Raw genomic sequence first — 14130 nt, forward strand, 5'->3', positions numbered from 1 at the left:
ATACAGCCCCTCGGGCATACCTCACAATCACTTATAAACAACCACTCGGGCACAACATGAATCAAGAACAGCCCCTCGGGCAAAACATCATATCACTCACTCAGGGTACCCGCACTCACTAGGGTTGTACAGACTCTGGAGGGGCTCCTACAGCCCAATCGCTATAACAAGCCACCTAGTGGCATAAATCAATCAGGCCCTCGGTCTCACAAAATCATGAATCAGAATCCGCACGGACAACCCACGTGCTGCACGGACAACTCACGTGCCATAGTCTCAATATCTCACAATCAGGCACTCGGCCTTACTCAGTCATGAATCAATAACAACATGATGCGGCGCGCAGCCCGATCTCATAAATAACCTCACAAAAATAGGCCCTCAGCCTCGCTCAGTCATAAACCTCTCAAGCCACTCATGCTATCAGTAAAACAGGGTGCTCAGCCCAAAATTACATTTTTATGCATCAAAACAGAGTAATAAAGACTGAGTTATAAAATCAATAAACATAGCATGACTAAGTATAGATTTTTAAATCAAAACAGTGAGAGGATAATAAGAAAAAGGCCCCTAAGGACTAAACAACCCTAGCACAAGGCCCAAATATGGCATTCAGCCCAATTTATAGAATTCTTTCGAAATCACATAAGTATCATATAGTTTCAACCCAAACTCTTCCCGATTCTGTTGCCTTATAAAATTGTTAATTATCGACTGTTTTAAAGTTAAGTTAAGTAAATGTTGGGATTGTTTATGAAAATAAATGAGAACTCACTAGTTGACTTAGGGCTGGCTTGCCTAACAATGGAGTTGGGCGCCATCACATCCTATAATGGAATTTGGATCATGACAATGAGGCATATTTTTTATTGCAGCTAGTATCTCCTCAGTTATTACATTCTTAAAAAGTCTGCCCCAAAAGTGAGAGTTTAGTGGCGGCAATAAATTAGTCGCCACTATATGATTTAAATTTCTTTTCCCATTTTAGCTGAAAAGTTTTGTGGTCGCTAATCGCAACCAAAGTATTTAAAAAATGATAGATAAATTAAGGAAATTTTACATGATATAACTAAATTATACACTATATTTAACATAAATAAATGCACTTTAATTTAATTATTGGGTAATTCAAATCATTTTAATTTTCATTTTCATTTTACATAGCAGTTGCTGGGAAAATTCTTCACCAAGGCTGGGATTAATGTGAATGTGCATCCGCCTCTTTTGCGTTATTATTATTGTTTCATATTTTCGCTTTTGTGGCAACTAAAAAGAAAATAAATGTGCCACAAAATAGATTTTAGGTATATAAAGCATTACTTTCAGTAGTGAGTACCTGGGTTGCAATAGTAAGTCGTAACTGAAAAGTAGGCTGTTACTTGAAAAGAGTGCCGTGTATCAATACTTTTACTAGCGACCACGATTGTCGCCACGAACATTGTCCTAAAAACTTTATTTTGTGTGGTACTCTAGCAGTAACAAACATTAAAGTGTGTTATTGAAGCTAATTAGATTGTTCTTTAAAATATTACTTTTCTCTAGAAAATTAGCTAATTCAAACTATTTTTATTATTATTATTATTTTTATTTTACATATAATTTTTGTGAGTATTTTTCGGTAAAGCTTGGCCAATGTTGTGATGACCCAAAAGGTCATCACTTGTTTTAGAAATAAATTCTGCGTTTCGAGGCCTTAAAAACTTCTTTCTGTCTCACCTCGATTTGTGTGCGCAGTCCGGGTGCGTAGCCAGAAAGCCATTATGTGAAAATCTATGAAAAATGATGATTTTTGCCTTTAAAATGAATTTAAGTTGACTTCGGTCAACATTTTGGGTAAACAGAACTGGACCCGTGGTTTGACGGTCCCAGAGGATCCGTAGGAAAATATGAGACTTGGGGCGTGTGCCCGGAATCGAATTCCGAGGTCCCAAGCCCGAGAAATGAATTTTTAAAGAAAATTATTTTCTGGAATATTTATGAGTTTTTGAAAATGAAATGTGTTTGAAGTTTGATGGTATCGAGCCCGTATTCTTGTTTCGAAGCCCGGTACAGGTCTTCTATGTGATTTAAGTTGAGTTTGTGAAATTTTGTAAGAAACGGACTTGAAATGACGTGAATTGGACCTTATTTGAGAAAATTAAAAAACTTGATGTTCTTAAGTGATCTCATGATCTTGATGCTAAATTCATAGTTGTTGATGTTATTTTGGTGATTTGAATGCACGAGTAAGTCCGTATAATATTTCTAGGATGGTGTGCATATTTGGTTTGGAGCCCTGAGGGCTCGGGTGAGTTTTAGATAGGCCACGGAGTGGAATTCAACTTAGGAAATTGCAGGTTTTTCAGCCGGTATGTTCAGGTTTGCAGGCTTCGCAAATGCGAAGTTTGGCTCGCAAATACGACAAAGCATCGCAAACGCGATAATGGACCTGGGCCGCCTTAGTCGCCAATGCGACTGTTCTATCACAAAAGCGATGTCGCATTTGCGAAAGGTCCCTCGCAAATGCGAAGGTGACCAGAAATTAACTTGGTCGTAAATGCGACATTATCTTCGCAAATGCGAAAGGGTCAGTTTTCTGAGGGGTTCGCAATTGCGAACCTTGGTCGCACCTGCGATACCTGTAACCTGTAAATTCATAACTTAGACGCATTTCAATCAATTTTCAAACCCTTTCAAAACCAAAACACTCTTGGGCGATTTTTCAAAGACAGGTACTCTTCCAAATCGATTGTAAATCATTTCTAACTTGTTTTATTTGATCTTTAACATCTTTTCACATGATTTCAACTCAAAATCAATTATTTTCATGGGGTAAATTGGATGTTTTGGGTAGAACCTAGGTTTTTAAATTTTTGGGGATTTGGACCTCGATTTGAGGTCCGTTTTAATTTTTTTATATATATTTGGGTTCGTGGGGGAATGGGTAATCGGGTTTTGGTTCGAACCTCGGGTTTTGATCATGTGAGCCCAGGGGCGATTTTTGACTTTTGGAGAAAACTTTAGAAAACTTATTTTCATGCATTAGAATTGATTCATTTAGCATTTATTGATGTAATTAAGTAACTTGTGGCTAGATACGAGCGAATTGGTGGTGGAATCAAGAGGTAAAACGATAGTTAAGACTTAAATTGTGTTCGTGGCATCGAGGTAAGTGTTTGGTCTAACCTTAGCTTGAGGGATTAGGAGTTGTGTCCTATTTGCTATGTGTTATTTGTTGAATATGACGTATAGGCATGGTGACGAGTATCTAAACATTGGTGTCAAGAATGCCCGTGAGTCTTAAATTGAAATCGTTGTGTTTTTAATAAGTACTATGAATGCCTAAATTGTTGATTTTCTGTGTTGAGCAAGAATTATGATTATTCTCGTGGAAGTTGCTTATGGTTGAGTATTGATGCTAGTTGAGGTCTCTTTTGTGAAGTTAAACGTTGGAACAAGTTTGGTTATAGCCGACTCCCTTGCCGGGACGTATTTACTTATATTGTCGATTCCCTTGCCGGAATAGTGTTGTTTCCTTATTGTTCCATTGCCGGGACTTTTTTTGTGATTGGTGTTGAATTGTATATTGGGATCGGGTTGCACTCTGCAACAATATTGTATTTGGATCGGGTTGCACGCCGCAAATAATATTATATTTGGATCGGATTGCACGCCGCAACAACATTATAATTGGATCGGGTTGCACGCCACAACAATGATAAATGATATGGATCCGGTTGCACGCTGTAATAGTGTCTTTATGATTTGGATTGGGTTGCGCACCGCAACAATAAATGATAAAAGTGGTTATTGATTGGTTACAGTTTCCTTATTCTTTCTGCCACAAATTTTAAATTGTTCTTTATGCTTTTCTCCCGAGTTACTGTTGGTATATGATATTCCCCTGTAGCATGTCCCGCCTCCATCCTTAATTATATATTTCTGTTTTATTTTCCGTTGTATATAATATAACTGCAAAGGTTTATTTGGCAGTCTGGTCCTAGCCTCGTCACTACTTCGCCGGGGTTAGGCTAGGCACTTACCAGCACATGGGGTCAGTTGTATTGATACTACACTGTGCACTGTGTGCAGATCCCGGAGCAGCAGCATTTGGACCTTAGCTTGGGTGACTGCCTTCAGTCCAGTCGGAGATTCCGAGGTAGTCCTGCAGGCGTCCACAGGCCCTGGCGTCTCCCTCTATCCCTTCATCATGTTTCATTTACATATTTCAGAAACAGTGTATTATTTATTTTTCAGACCTGGTTTGTAGTAACTCTAGACTATCTGTGAAGCATGACACCAGTTCTGGGTAGATTTTGTTGAAGATGTTGTATTGGATATATATTCAAATGGTTTTATTGATTCTTCCGCTTGTTTAAAATTCCGCTGTTTATAAGCTATTGTTTCATAATTGTGAAGGATTAAAAAATGAACAAGACAATTTGTTCAAATTATTATTATTATTATTATTATTATTATTATTATTATTATTATTATTATTATTATTATTATTATTATTATTATTATTATTATTATTATTATTATTATTATTATTATTATTATTATTATTATTATTATTATTATTATTATTATTATTATTATTATTATTATTATTATTATTATTATTATTATTATTATTATTATTATTATTATTATTATTATTATTATTATTATTATTATTATTATTATTATTATTATTATTAGGTACATGTACATATAGTACTACTTTTATTGGCGACTTTAGTGCCACATAGTGTCGTCACTGAAACATTATTAGATAGAGGATTTGAAATGAAATGCATATGGATTCACAAAAAAAAAAAGAAAAAAAGAAAAGAAAGGTTAAATATGCAAACATAAAAGAAAAATACAAACTAGTAGTAGTAGATTTGGTAAATTTAGATTGCAAGACAGAGAAATTTTATAGATACTCAATTACATGCATCTATATCAAAGGACAAAGTGTTTGCCGAAGTATCAAAAGTTAATCCGACACCTTGAAGTTGATAACTTCCTAATATTGCGAAGGATCTATCCCAACCCGCAAAAGCCAGACAATATTGTCCACGCAAGTGCAGAATAACTCGTTCTTTTGCTAGTAACAACATGTTACTCGGGCTTACGCTACCAAAGTACAACTTCACAACAGGAAAGTTAAGTTCACGACCACTCGGATCCTCTTTATAGCAAGTGTCTAAAGGTCCTGCAGCTGGAGTATCAACCAAAGGAATATCTCGTACTTCTTCTCTAAATATGTAACGAAATATAGTGTAAAACTCCTGAGGAAAGTAGGAAATAACTGTTCCTGTATCCACGAAGATTCCACCGGTCAAATCTTTTTTAAAGTTCCACCATGATGGGCTCAGTTCAACTTCCCTATCATTAATGAAAACTTTATAAAGATTGACAAAGTAAAACGAAGGATACTTGATATTTAGTAATAGTTTTGCTGATGTTGCTCTTGGCCATTTGGTTGTATGGAAGTTAAGTGAAGATCCTGTTGCTGAATAAAATCCTGGGAGACACATGGACATTATATCCGCTCCAAATTGTGTTGGTAAAGAATATCCACCCATGATTTTTCTACGCCCAAGGCCAGCAATTCCAGAATATTCACCACTAAAAGTAGTTCCACTTGTTTGATCTTTGCTACATCCAAGTATAATCCTAACTGGTCTTTGGTCTAAAACAAAAGTAATCACATCATCTGCCATAAAACCTTTTGTTCTTGCTCCATCCCCGTATTTAACATAATAGGTACAACTATGATCACTAGTACACTTATAACTTAGGTCCAAATCTTCTAAACATCTTTCTCCATGTAAAAAGCAATTTTCGGAATACTTTCGACTCTGTGGAAACATATAAAGGCTGAAGTTTTTGTTTGTAATACTTATTTGGCTCACATGGTCCGCATTGCCACCAAACTACATCACTTCCGGTGTCTATTAGCAAGAAATTTCTAACTTCTTGACTACCAAGCCTAAAAGATGCAACATACTCACCATTTGCGAAGTATGTACTTGTTGATTTTGGAACCTTTTCGCGGTCAATCTTGCTCCCTTGCGCGTTGTGTTGCCTTGTCAGAGTTTCATTTTCACCAATTCGATTTTCATTTTCAATAATCGATGCCAATGAACTTGCTCTAGCATGACTTCGAGCAAGTCTATTTTCAAGTAATGAGTCGTAATCCTTGAACTTTGATTTTTTAAATACATCACGATGGTAAATAGTAAAAGTATAGGATGGCATTGGTGGATCTCGAAGCTTAGTCGGATCAATAGACATAAATCTTTCTTTAGCTTTCTTAATAGAAGTGGAGTTAAGGGGTGAAAAATATTTTTCATTGCCCAACACTACAAGCAGAATTGAGAAAATAATTGACATCAAAAGGTGAATATAGAGGAAGTTCTCCATTGGTTTAGAACTTAGTGTAGGAAATTATTTTTCTAATTGCTTGATTTTGAATATATATGTCTACCTCTGCTTACAATCATCAATTTCATGTCAAAATTGTAGACAGTTAATCAAGGAATTAGTTCTCGATAAAGCTAATATTAGATTTTTTTTTTCCTTTTTCCATAATTGCACAAAGGATCAGATTTCGACAACTATATAATTTTTTGCAAATGAATTCATTTTTTTTTTCATTTTTCACGATCATTGTTCCTAAATAGAGGGCATAAAATCTAATAACATAGTCTGGAATCTATGCTATTAAGGAACTTTATTAATGTAGTATCATCATTTTACTATAACTTGCAAGTTTTCGCTGGATCTAATTTGTCATATATAGGGCTGTTCAAAAGCGAACACTAACAGTTAACTAAACTGACCAGATAGTTTATTGGTTTATTGGTATCGGGTTATCGGGGTAATGATTGGTGAACAGATTGAGCTTTTATAATTAACAGCTTAACATTTTTATATTTACACTTTATATATATGGGATCAACAGAAGTTACAGGAGGAAAATAAATGGAAATGCCTTCAAGTTTTAGTTAAGTTTTGTAGGTGTAGGGGATTCCAATTGTATATAAGTTTTCAGTCAATCTGACCAATTTTCATGTAACGATCCGACCGGTCGTTTTGAACATTTGCACTCTGTTCAGCTATTTGAAGTCTTGAGCAGCATCGTATGATGTATTATGACCTGTGTGAACTGTCAGTTTTGGTTTTCAAGTTATTCGGTAGTGATTTGGAAGAATGAATTTCATGGTTGAAGTTTTAAGTTGGAAGAGTTAATCAAATTTTACTTTTTAGTACCTGACCTTGGATTGGAGTTTTGACAGTTCTGTTAGGTCCGGATGGTGATTTTGGACTTGGGCGTATGCCTGGATTTACATTTGGATATTTCTAGAAGGATTCCACACTAATTGGCGAAAGTTGGAAATTTACAGTGTTTGAATCAACGGAGAACCTTTTCTTCTGCATGAATCGATATTATTCCATTCCAAATCCTTCCCGATACCTCCCAAGGAAATTCTCGAATTTGGATCCCAAATTGATGGGTTTGGAAAGTTCATAAGTTTGACCAAAAATTGACTTTGAGGATAACGGATTCGGATTTTGGTTTCGAGAATAAGAATAGCTTCGTTATGTTATTTAGGAGTTGTGTGCAAAATTTGAGTTCATTTCGGGTTGATTTGATATGTTTCGGCGCGAGTTTGGAAAGTTCAAAGTTCATTCAAGTTCGAATTGAGGTGTGATTCGTTGTTTTGTTGTTGTTATGTGTAATTTGAGGTCTCGAGTAGGTCCGTATTATGTTATAGGACTTGCTGGTATATTTAGATGGGGTCCCGAGTGGTCTAGGTGAGTTTCGGATGAGGTTCGGATCGTTTGGAGCCTTGTTGAAGTTGCTGAAGTGTTTGGTTACTGATGTCTACACACCTGCACATGAGGGACCGCATGTGCGTGCTCGCGAAAGCGTGAAGCTGGTCGCAAAAGTGGTTCTACAGGCACAGAAGCACGATCGCAGATGCGACCCTAGTAATCGTAGAAGCGGCCACTGGTGGCCAAGGATGTCTCGTAGGTGCGTGACTTTGTTCCGCAGAAGCGAAGGTCGCAGGTGTGACCTACTGTCCGCAAATGTGGAAACGCTGGGTAGAATGCTTTAAGTTCGAGGGTTTGGCCATTTTTATCACATATTGAGCTATAAACTTCGGAATTGAGTGATTTGGAAGCAAATTTCATCACAAGGATTGAGGTAAGCGTTTCTATACTCGTTTTTGGATATATTTCATGAGTCTATCTTCAATTTTGGCATTTGGATTATGAATTTTAAAGAGAAAATTGGAGGTTTTTGTTTAAAATTTCATAAAGCGAATTTTTGAGTTTTGAACACCGATTTGGAGTCGGATTTGAGCGAAACTAGTATGGTTGGACTCGTAATTGAACGGGTTGTCGGAATTTTAAGTTTCGTCGGGTTCTAAGGTGTGGGACCGAGTTTGACTTTTTGATCGATTTTGGGCTTTTGATTAAGGATTCGAACTTTATTATTTGGAATTATTTCCTTAGGCTTTATTTGATGTTCTTGAGTTACTTTTGGTTAGGTTTGAGCCATTCGGAGTTCGGTACGCGTGGGATGACATTCTTGGAGTATCGTTTGGCTTTCTCGGCATTGGATTTGGCTTGTTCAAGTATGTAACACATCTAAACTTGGTGTTGAGGGTATGACCTCGATTATGTGTTATGTGATTGATGTTGAGGTAATGCGCATGCTAGCTGATGGGCGTGTGGGCGTGCATCGTAGTAACTGTGGCTTAGTCGATTCCATGAAATGGTATAGCTACCTTATCTGAACATTTCTACTATGCTCTATGTGTTAGAGCACTTGAGCTGTAATTTATGCTAGAAATCATGCTTAGGCTATATGCTCGCACTATTGGGATCCATAGAGGTCGTTCCTTGCTATTGAGTTATTTATTTAATTGCAGTTATGTACTCAGACATATTCATCGTTACATATCATATCTCAGTTTCTATTATTGTATATTGCCACATCTCATATCATTGACTTGGGCTGCTTAGTATGAGTGTTATGAGCCCGAGATATTGGAGAGATCGATGAGTGTGAGACCGAGAGCCTAATTGTGAGGTTATTCATACTATAGCATGTTAGTTTTCCGTATAGTACGTGAGTTATCCGTGCGGATCCAAATATTGATACTATAGTATGTGAGATGTCCATGCAACACATGAGTTTTTCGTGCAGCACGCGAGTTGACCGTGATGAGTATAGTGCTTGGGCTAAAGAAGCCCCTCTAGAGTCTGCACACCCCCGTGATTGCAGTTGCTAGCAGTTATTATGTTTGGGCTGGATCTGCCCTGTACAGTAGTACTAAGTGACTGAGCGTGTGGAATGATTGAGCATGATTACTGGAAAGTGTGAGATTATTGAGATTAAGTATTCTAAGAGTGTGAGTACATGCGTTCATAATTGATATACATTGCATTTGACATGCGTACTTGAACTACATGCATTGAGATGCATTTCCTTTTGCTACATGATTTTGGTGACATTCATGATTTCACATGTATATTGACATGTACACATAGAGATATATTTTAATTATGCTATCTGAAAATGAAACATCTTATTTATTGTTGAATGGATTTTAGGGAAAATTCATAGTTTTCGGGCTTACTCATATATTTGGGGTTTTCGATGAAAGATTTGGGATCTACTGTATACTTGAAAAGCATTGCCTATTTTCGTAACTGTGAATGAGCTGAGTTATTTCTTATACCAACTTTATTATATTGGTATGAGATGTTGCTGGTTATTGGAGTTGGACATTGACTCTTCTCCCGGCTCGTTACTACTTTCAACCTAAGGTTAGGTTTGTTACTTATTAAGTACATGGGGTCAGTTGTACTCATACTGCACTTCTGCACCTTGCGTGCAGATGTTGGATGTTGATGTAGCTGCGTACCGCGGGAGCTGGATCTAAAGATGTACCTGCGTTCCAGTCATAGATGCCTATTGATCTTGGTAGCTTTAGTATTTCAGGTTGGTTCATGTATATTTCAAACATATGGTGTATTTTATTTCAGACCAGCTTTGTAAACTCTATATCATAGAAGCTCATCATTTGTACTACCAGTCCTTGGGGAGTTTTATAAAAATTTAGATTTCTCATCTTTGACTGACATCGGTTTTATTATATCGTATTTTATTGTTAATTGGCTTACCTAGTAGGTTGCATTAGGTGCCATCACGACGATTTAGATTTTTGGTCGTAGCATTTTAGGCTTTCCCTTTTTTTGATATGAAACAGGATAGCTATGCAAAAAAATACTTATAATAAGTGCAATACAAATTACAAAGTGTGAGCAGATTTTATCATGTATCAACAGTTGTTAACAAGCCTGCTAAACTAAAAGGGATGGAACTTATAGTTGAGTCACTTAATCAGGTTTATTTATTTGGTATTCACAAGATTAGGATTGTTCAAAAAATTTATATTTGATTTAGCCGATAAACCGTCTGATAACTACCCGATAATCGTTAATCCGATACCCATCTGCTCATTGTCTTATTGGATAACTAGCGGATTACTACATTTATAATCCGATAATCGATAAGCCAAACTGTTAAGTGTAATTATCCGTCTGATCTGCCCGATAAGCACCTTTAGTCATATCATATCTTACCTCTATAGTAGCATGTTACTTATAATAGCGCAACGACCATTGTTATTACGTTATGCTATTTGAAAAATTACGTCTCTAATAACCTTATTCATATATAGATTTACAGTATTAATTATTATTTTATAATAACACGAAAGTAATCTATTAGTTATATTTTATTGAGGACACGATATTAATAAATTTTGTAAGTTCCGAGGAAGTGGGGACACATAAGCTCTTGTGAACTTGAATATCTTTTGAAATTTCAAATTAATGGACTTGAAGATCTAAAAAAATGCTATTATAATAACCAACTGTTATAACATGCAAAAAAAAAAAAAAAGATTATTATAAAGATGTTTAACTGTATTCATATTAGTTTAAGCATCCATCGGCTAGTACAGTGGCTTTGTTAAACACCATTTGTCTTTATGAAGAATATGATGCCCGAATCTCATTGTTATCTAATTATTAAGATATTGTTTCTAATTTTAATATTGAGTAACTAAAATAATTTACTTTCTCAACATTTGAATGTGTATAATTTCTATCTATTTGAAAATTAATTAGTATTAAGTTCAAATAAAATTATTATAGATATTAGATTTAAAAATTGTTTGAAAATATTAATTTACATGTCGTTGTAAAAACTGCTTGTTTGATGAAGTACACACAAAAAGTTAGCTGCAGTAGTAGCGGTCAAAAGTAATTGTTATGAGGTGGTGATGTTTGTGGTTGACAGTGATGGCTGATTGTAATAGTTGTGTTGTAGAAGCTAGTGCGGTGGTTTGCAGAGGTGACGAGGTGTGGTAGTTAGTGTATTAGTAATGGCCAGGGATGAAGCTACACTTTGGTAAGGATGGTAAATTGGTCATTCTTTGTAGAAAAATTACATTGCATATATAGGTAAGATGTCAGGTTTTAGCGCTACATAAAAATATTGATGTGATGACCCAGTCGGTCGTTTTGAGAGTTATAACCCCGTTTCTCCCATTTGTTGCTCATGCCAGAGTCTATCCGGGTGGGCTCAAGCGAAAGAAGGAGAAGAGAGTTAGCTTTCTGCTGAATGAGCCCAAACAGGAGCGATCAAAGCAAGTTTTGCTGGCCCAATGGCACATTTTGTGCTTAATAGTTGCTACGTGACTTGTCGGGGTAGTTGGTTCAGTTCCAGGATGTTTCGGAATGAGTTGAGAGACTTAGTGTCAAGGTTGGAAGCTTAAGTTGAAAAGGTTGACTGAATTTTGACCTATGTGTAAATGACTCCAGAATGAAGTTTTGATGGTTCCTTAGCTCCGTTAGTTGTGGACTTATGAGTATATTCAGATTGTGATTTAGAGGTCCGTGGTTGAATTAGGCTTGAAATGGTGAAAGTTAAAAATTTAGAAGTTTGATCGAAAATTGATGTTGTGGTTACCGAGCTCGGTTTGGGGTTCCGGGAGTTAGAGTAGGTCCATTGTGTCATTTATGACTTGTGTGCAAAATTTAAGGCCAATCGGACATGATTTGATAGGTTTCGGCATCAAATGTAGAAGTTAGAAGTTCAAAAGTTCACTAGGCTTTGAATTGATGCGCGATTCCTGGTTTTTGCGGTGTTTGATGTGATTTGAAGGCTCGACTAAGTTCGTATGATGTTTTGGGACTTGTTGGTATGTTTGGTTGATGTCACAGGAGCCTCGGGTGAGTTCCGGATGGTTAAGGGATCAATTTTGGACTTGGAGGTTGGATGATGTTTTCTGGTGTCTCTGATCTAGTTTCTTTATACCCGATCGCGTGGACAGGTCCGCAATCACGTAGGCTTAATTGGGCAGTAGAGGACTTTGTTTGACGCGTTCGCGAGAAGGGGGCTGCGATCGCGTAGTTGTGGGATACATTGAATCGCAAATGTGACTAAGGTCAAGTTTGCGTAGGGTATAGAAAGCAGCAGCTGGGGTCACGCATTTGTTCTTCGTGATCGCGTGAAGAGGGCCGCGATTGCGTAGGTTGAGGGAAGCAATGCTAAGCGTTCACATGAGGACTGACGCGTTCGTGTAGGCTTGAATTTTTGGGCAGCTGAGTTGTGCTTCGCGATCGCGAGGCAATTTTCGCGATCGCAATTAAGGACTTCTGAGTAGAATATTAAATCTAAAAAATGAGGGTTTGAGTTTATTTCAAAATTTGATTTTGGGAGTCGGTTGGAGGCGATCTTTGAAGAGATTTTCAAGTGAGTGATTGGGATAAATGATACTTACTTAGTTTTGGTTAAATTCCATATTTGTGTCTTTGATTTCATCATTTGATTAGTGATTTGGATTGGAAAATTGGGGGGAAACGGAGGAAAGTTCTTAGGCCGAATTTTGGGGATTTGATCGAGATTTTGGTATCGGATTTGAGTAATTCTTTAGGGCGGATTCATGGTTGAATGGGTGTTCGGATTTTGTGACTTTTTGGGAATTCAGAGACATGGTCCAGGAGGTCGGCTTTTGAGTTGACTTTTTAACTTTTGACTAAGAACTTAGTAATTTCATATGAAATTAATTCTTTTAGCTCGTGTTGATTGCATCGAATTGTTTGTGGCTAGATTCGAGGCATTCAGAGGCCATTTCTCGAGGCAATAGCTTGTCGGAGTAGAGATTTGCACAGTATGAGGTAAGTAACACTTCTAAACTTGGTTTGAGGGTATGAAACCTCGAATTTCGTGTTATGTGATTGGTGTTGAGGTGATGAGCTTGTGGGTGTGTACTATAGGAATTGTGACTTGGTCGATTCCATAGAACTGTATAGTTAATTAATCTTGTCATTATCCATATTTTCACCATGTGTTAGAGCAATTGAGCTGCTAGTCATGTTAGAAATCATGCTTAGGCTCCGTGTTGGTACTGTTGGGACCCATAGAGGTCGTATTACATGTTGAATTATTCGCTTAATTTGTCAATTTTTACTCTGTCACAGCTATTATTTTCATAATATGTCTCAGTCTCGGTTGTCCATTATTTGATACATCATATTGTCCTTGTTTGGGCTGATTATCATGATTTTGGTGAGCCCGAGAGACTGGAGAGATTAATGAATGACTGAGGCTGAGGATCTATAATGAGTGACATCATGGGATCGGGCTGCACGCCGCAACATATTTTATTGATTCATGCCAGGATTTGGCTTATTATAGCGCTTGGCCTTGATCGGCCCCTTTAGAGTCTGCACATCCATAGTGGGTGCAATGCTAGTAGTTATTTATAGTTGGGTTTAATTTGCCCTGGTTTATTCCATCTCGGCTGGATCTTAGGGGTGAGCATATATTGGGTATAACCGATAGCCCGAACCGATAAAATGTTATTGGGTTATGGATATTAGGTTATTGGGTAAATAATCGATAACGATTTAATTTTATTTGACTACTGAGTTATCGGTTCGGGTCTCGGTTTGCCAAATTTTATTAACGGTTTAACCGATAGCCCAATAAGCTTTAACAAAATTATAATTTTACCCACTAAGTATATAAAGGAACCTTATGGTTTCATTCTCTCAATTCTCTCGGCA

The 14130-nt window shown here is 36.8% G+C and overlaps 1 protein-coding gene across 1 annotated transcript; it reads right to left on the reverse strand.

Annotated features, from left to right (window-relative positions):
* Positions 1-4910: 4910 nt before the first annotated feature.
* LOC104215465 (aspartic proteinase nepenthesin-2-like) lies at positions 4911-6396 on the reverse strand. Its single transcript, XM_009765278.2, has 2 exons — positions 5947-6396; positions 4911-5831 (listed from the first exon to the last, which is right to left on the reverse strand). The coding sequence occupies exons 1-2, from the start codon at positions 6394-6396 to the stop codon at positions 4911-4913; spliced, it is 1371 nt and encodes a 456-aa protein (XP_009763580.2).
* Between the last annotated feature and the right edge of the window lie 7734 nt (positions 6397-14130).

The sequence above is a fragment of the Nicotiana sylvestris genome, chromosome 11 (genome assembly GCF_000393655.2).
Source record: "Nicotiana sylvestris chromosome 11, ASM39365v2, whole genome shotgun sequence".
Classification (NCBI taxonomy): domain Eukaryota; kingdom Viridiplantae; phylum Streptophyta; class Magnoliopsida; order Solanales; family Solanaceae; genus Nicotiana; species Nicotiana sylvestris.

What these genes read in the sequence shown, in the direction of transcription:
- LOC104215465 (XM_009765278.2), bottom strand. Translation starts at nt 6,396, where the DNA reads ATGGAGAACTTCCTCTATATTCACCTTTTGATGTCAATTATTTTCTCA. An exon ending in TTAGGCTTGGTAGTCAAGAA is followed by an intron (nt 5,832 to 5,946) that starts GTTAGAAATTTC and finishes ATGTTTCCACAG; the next exon opens with AGTCGAAAGTATTCCGAAAA.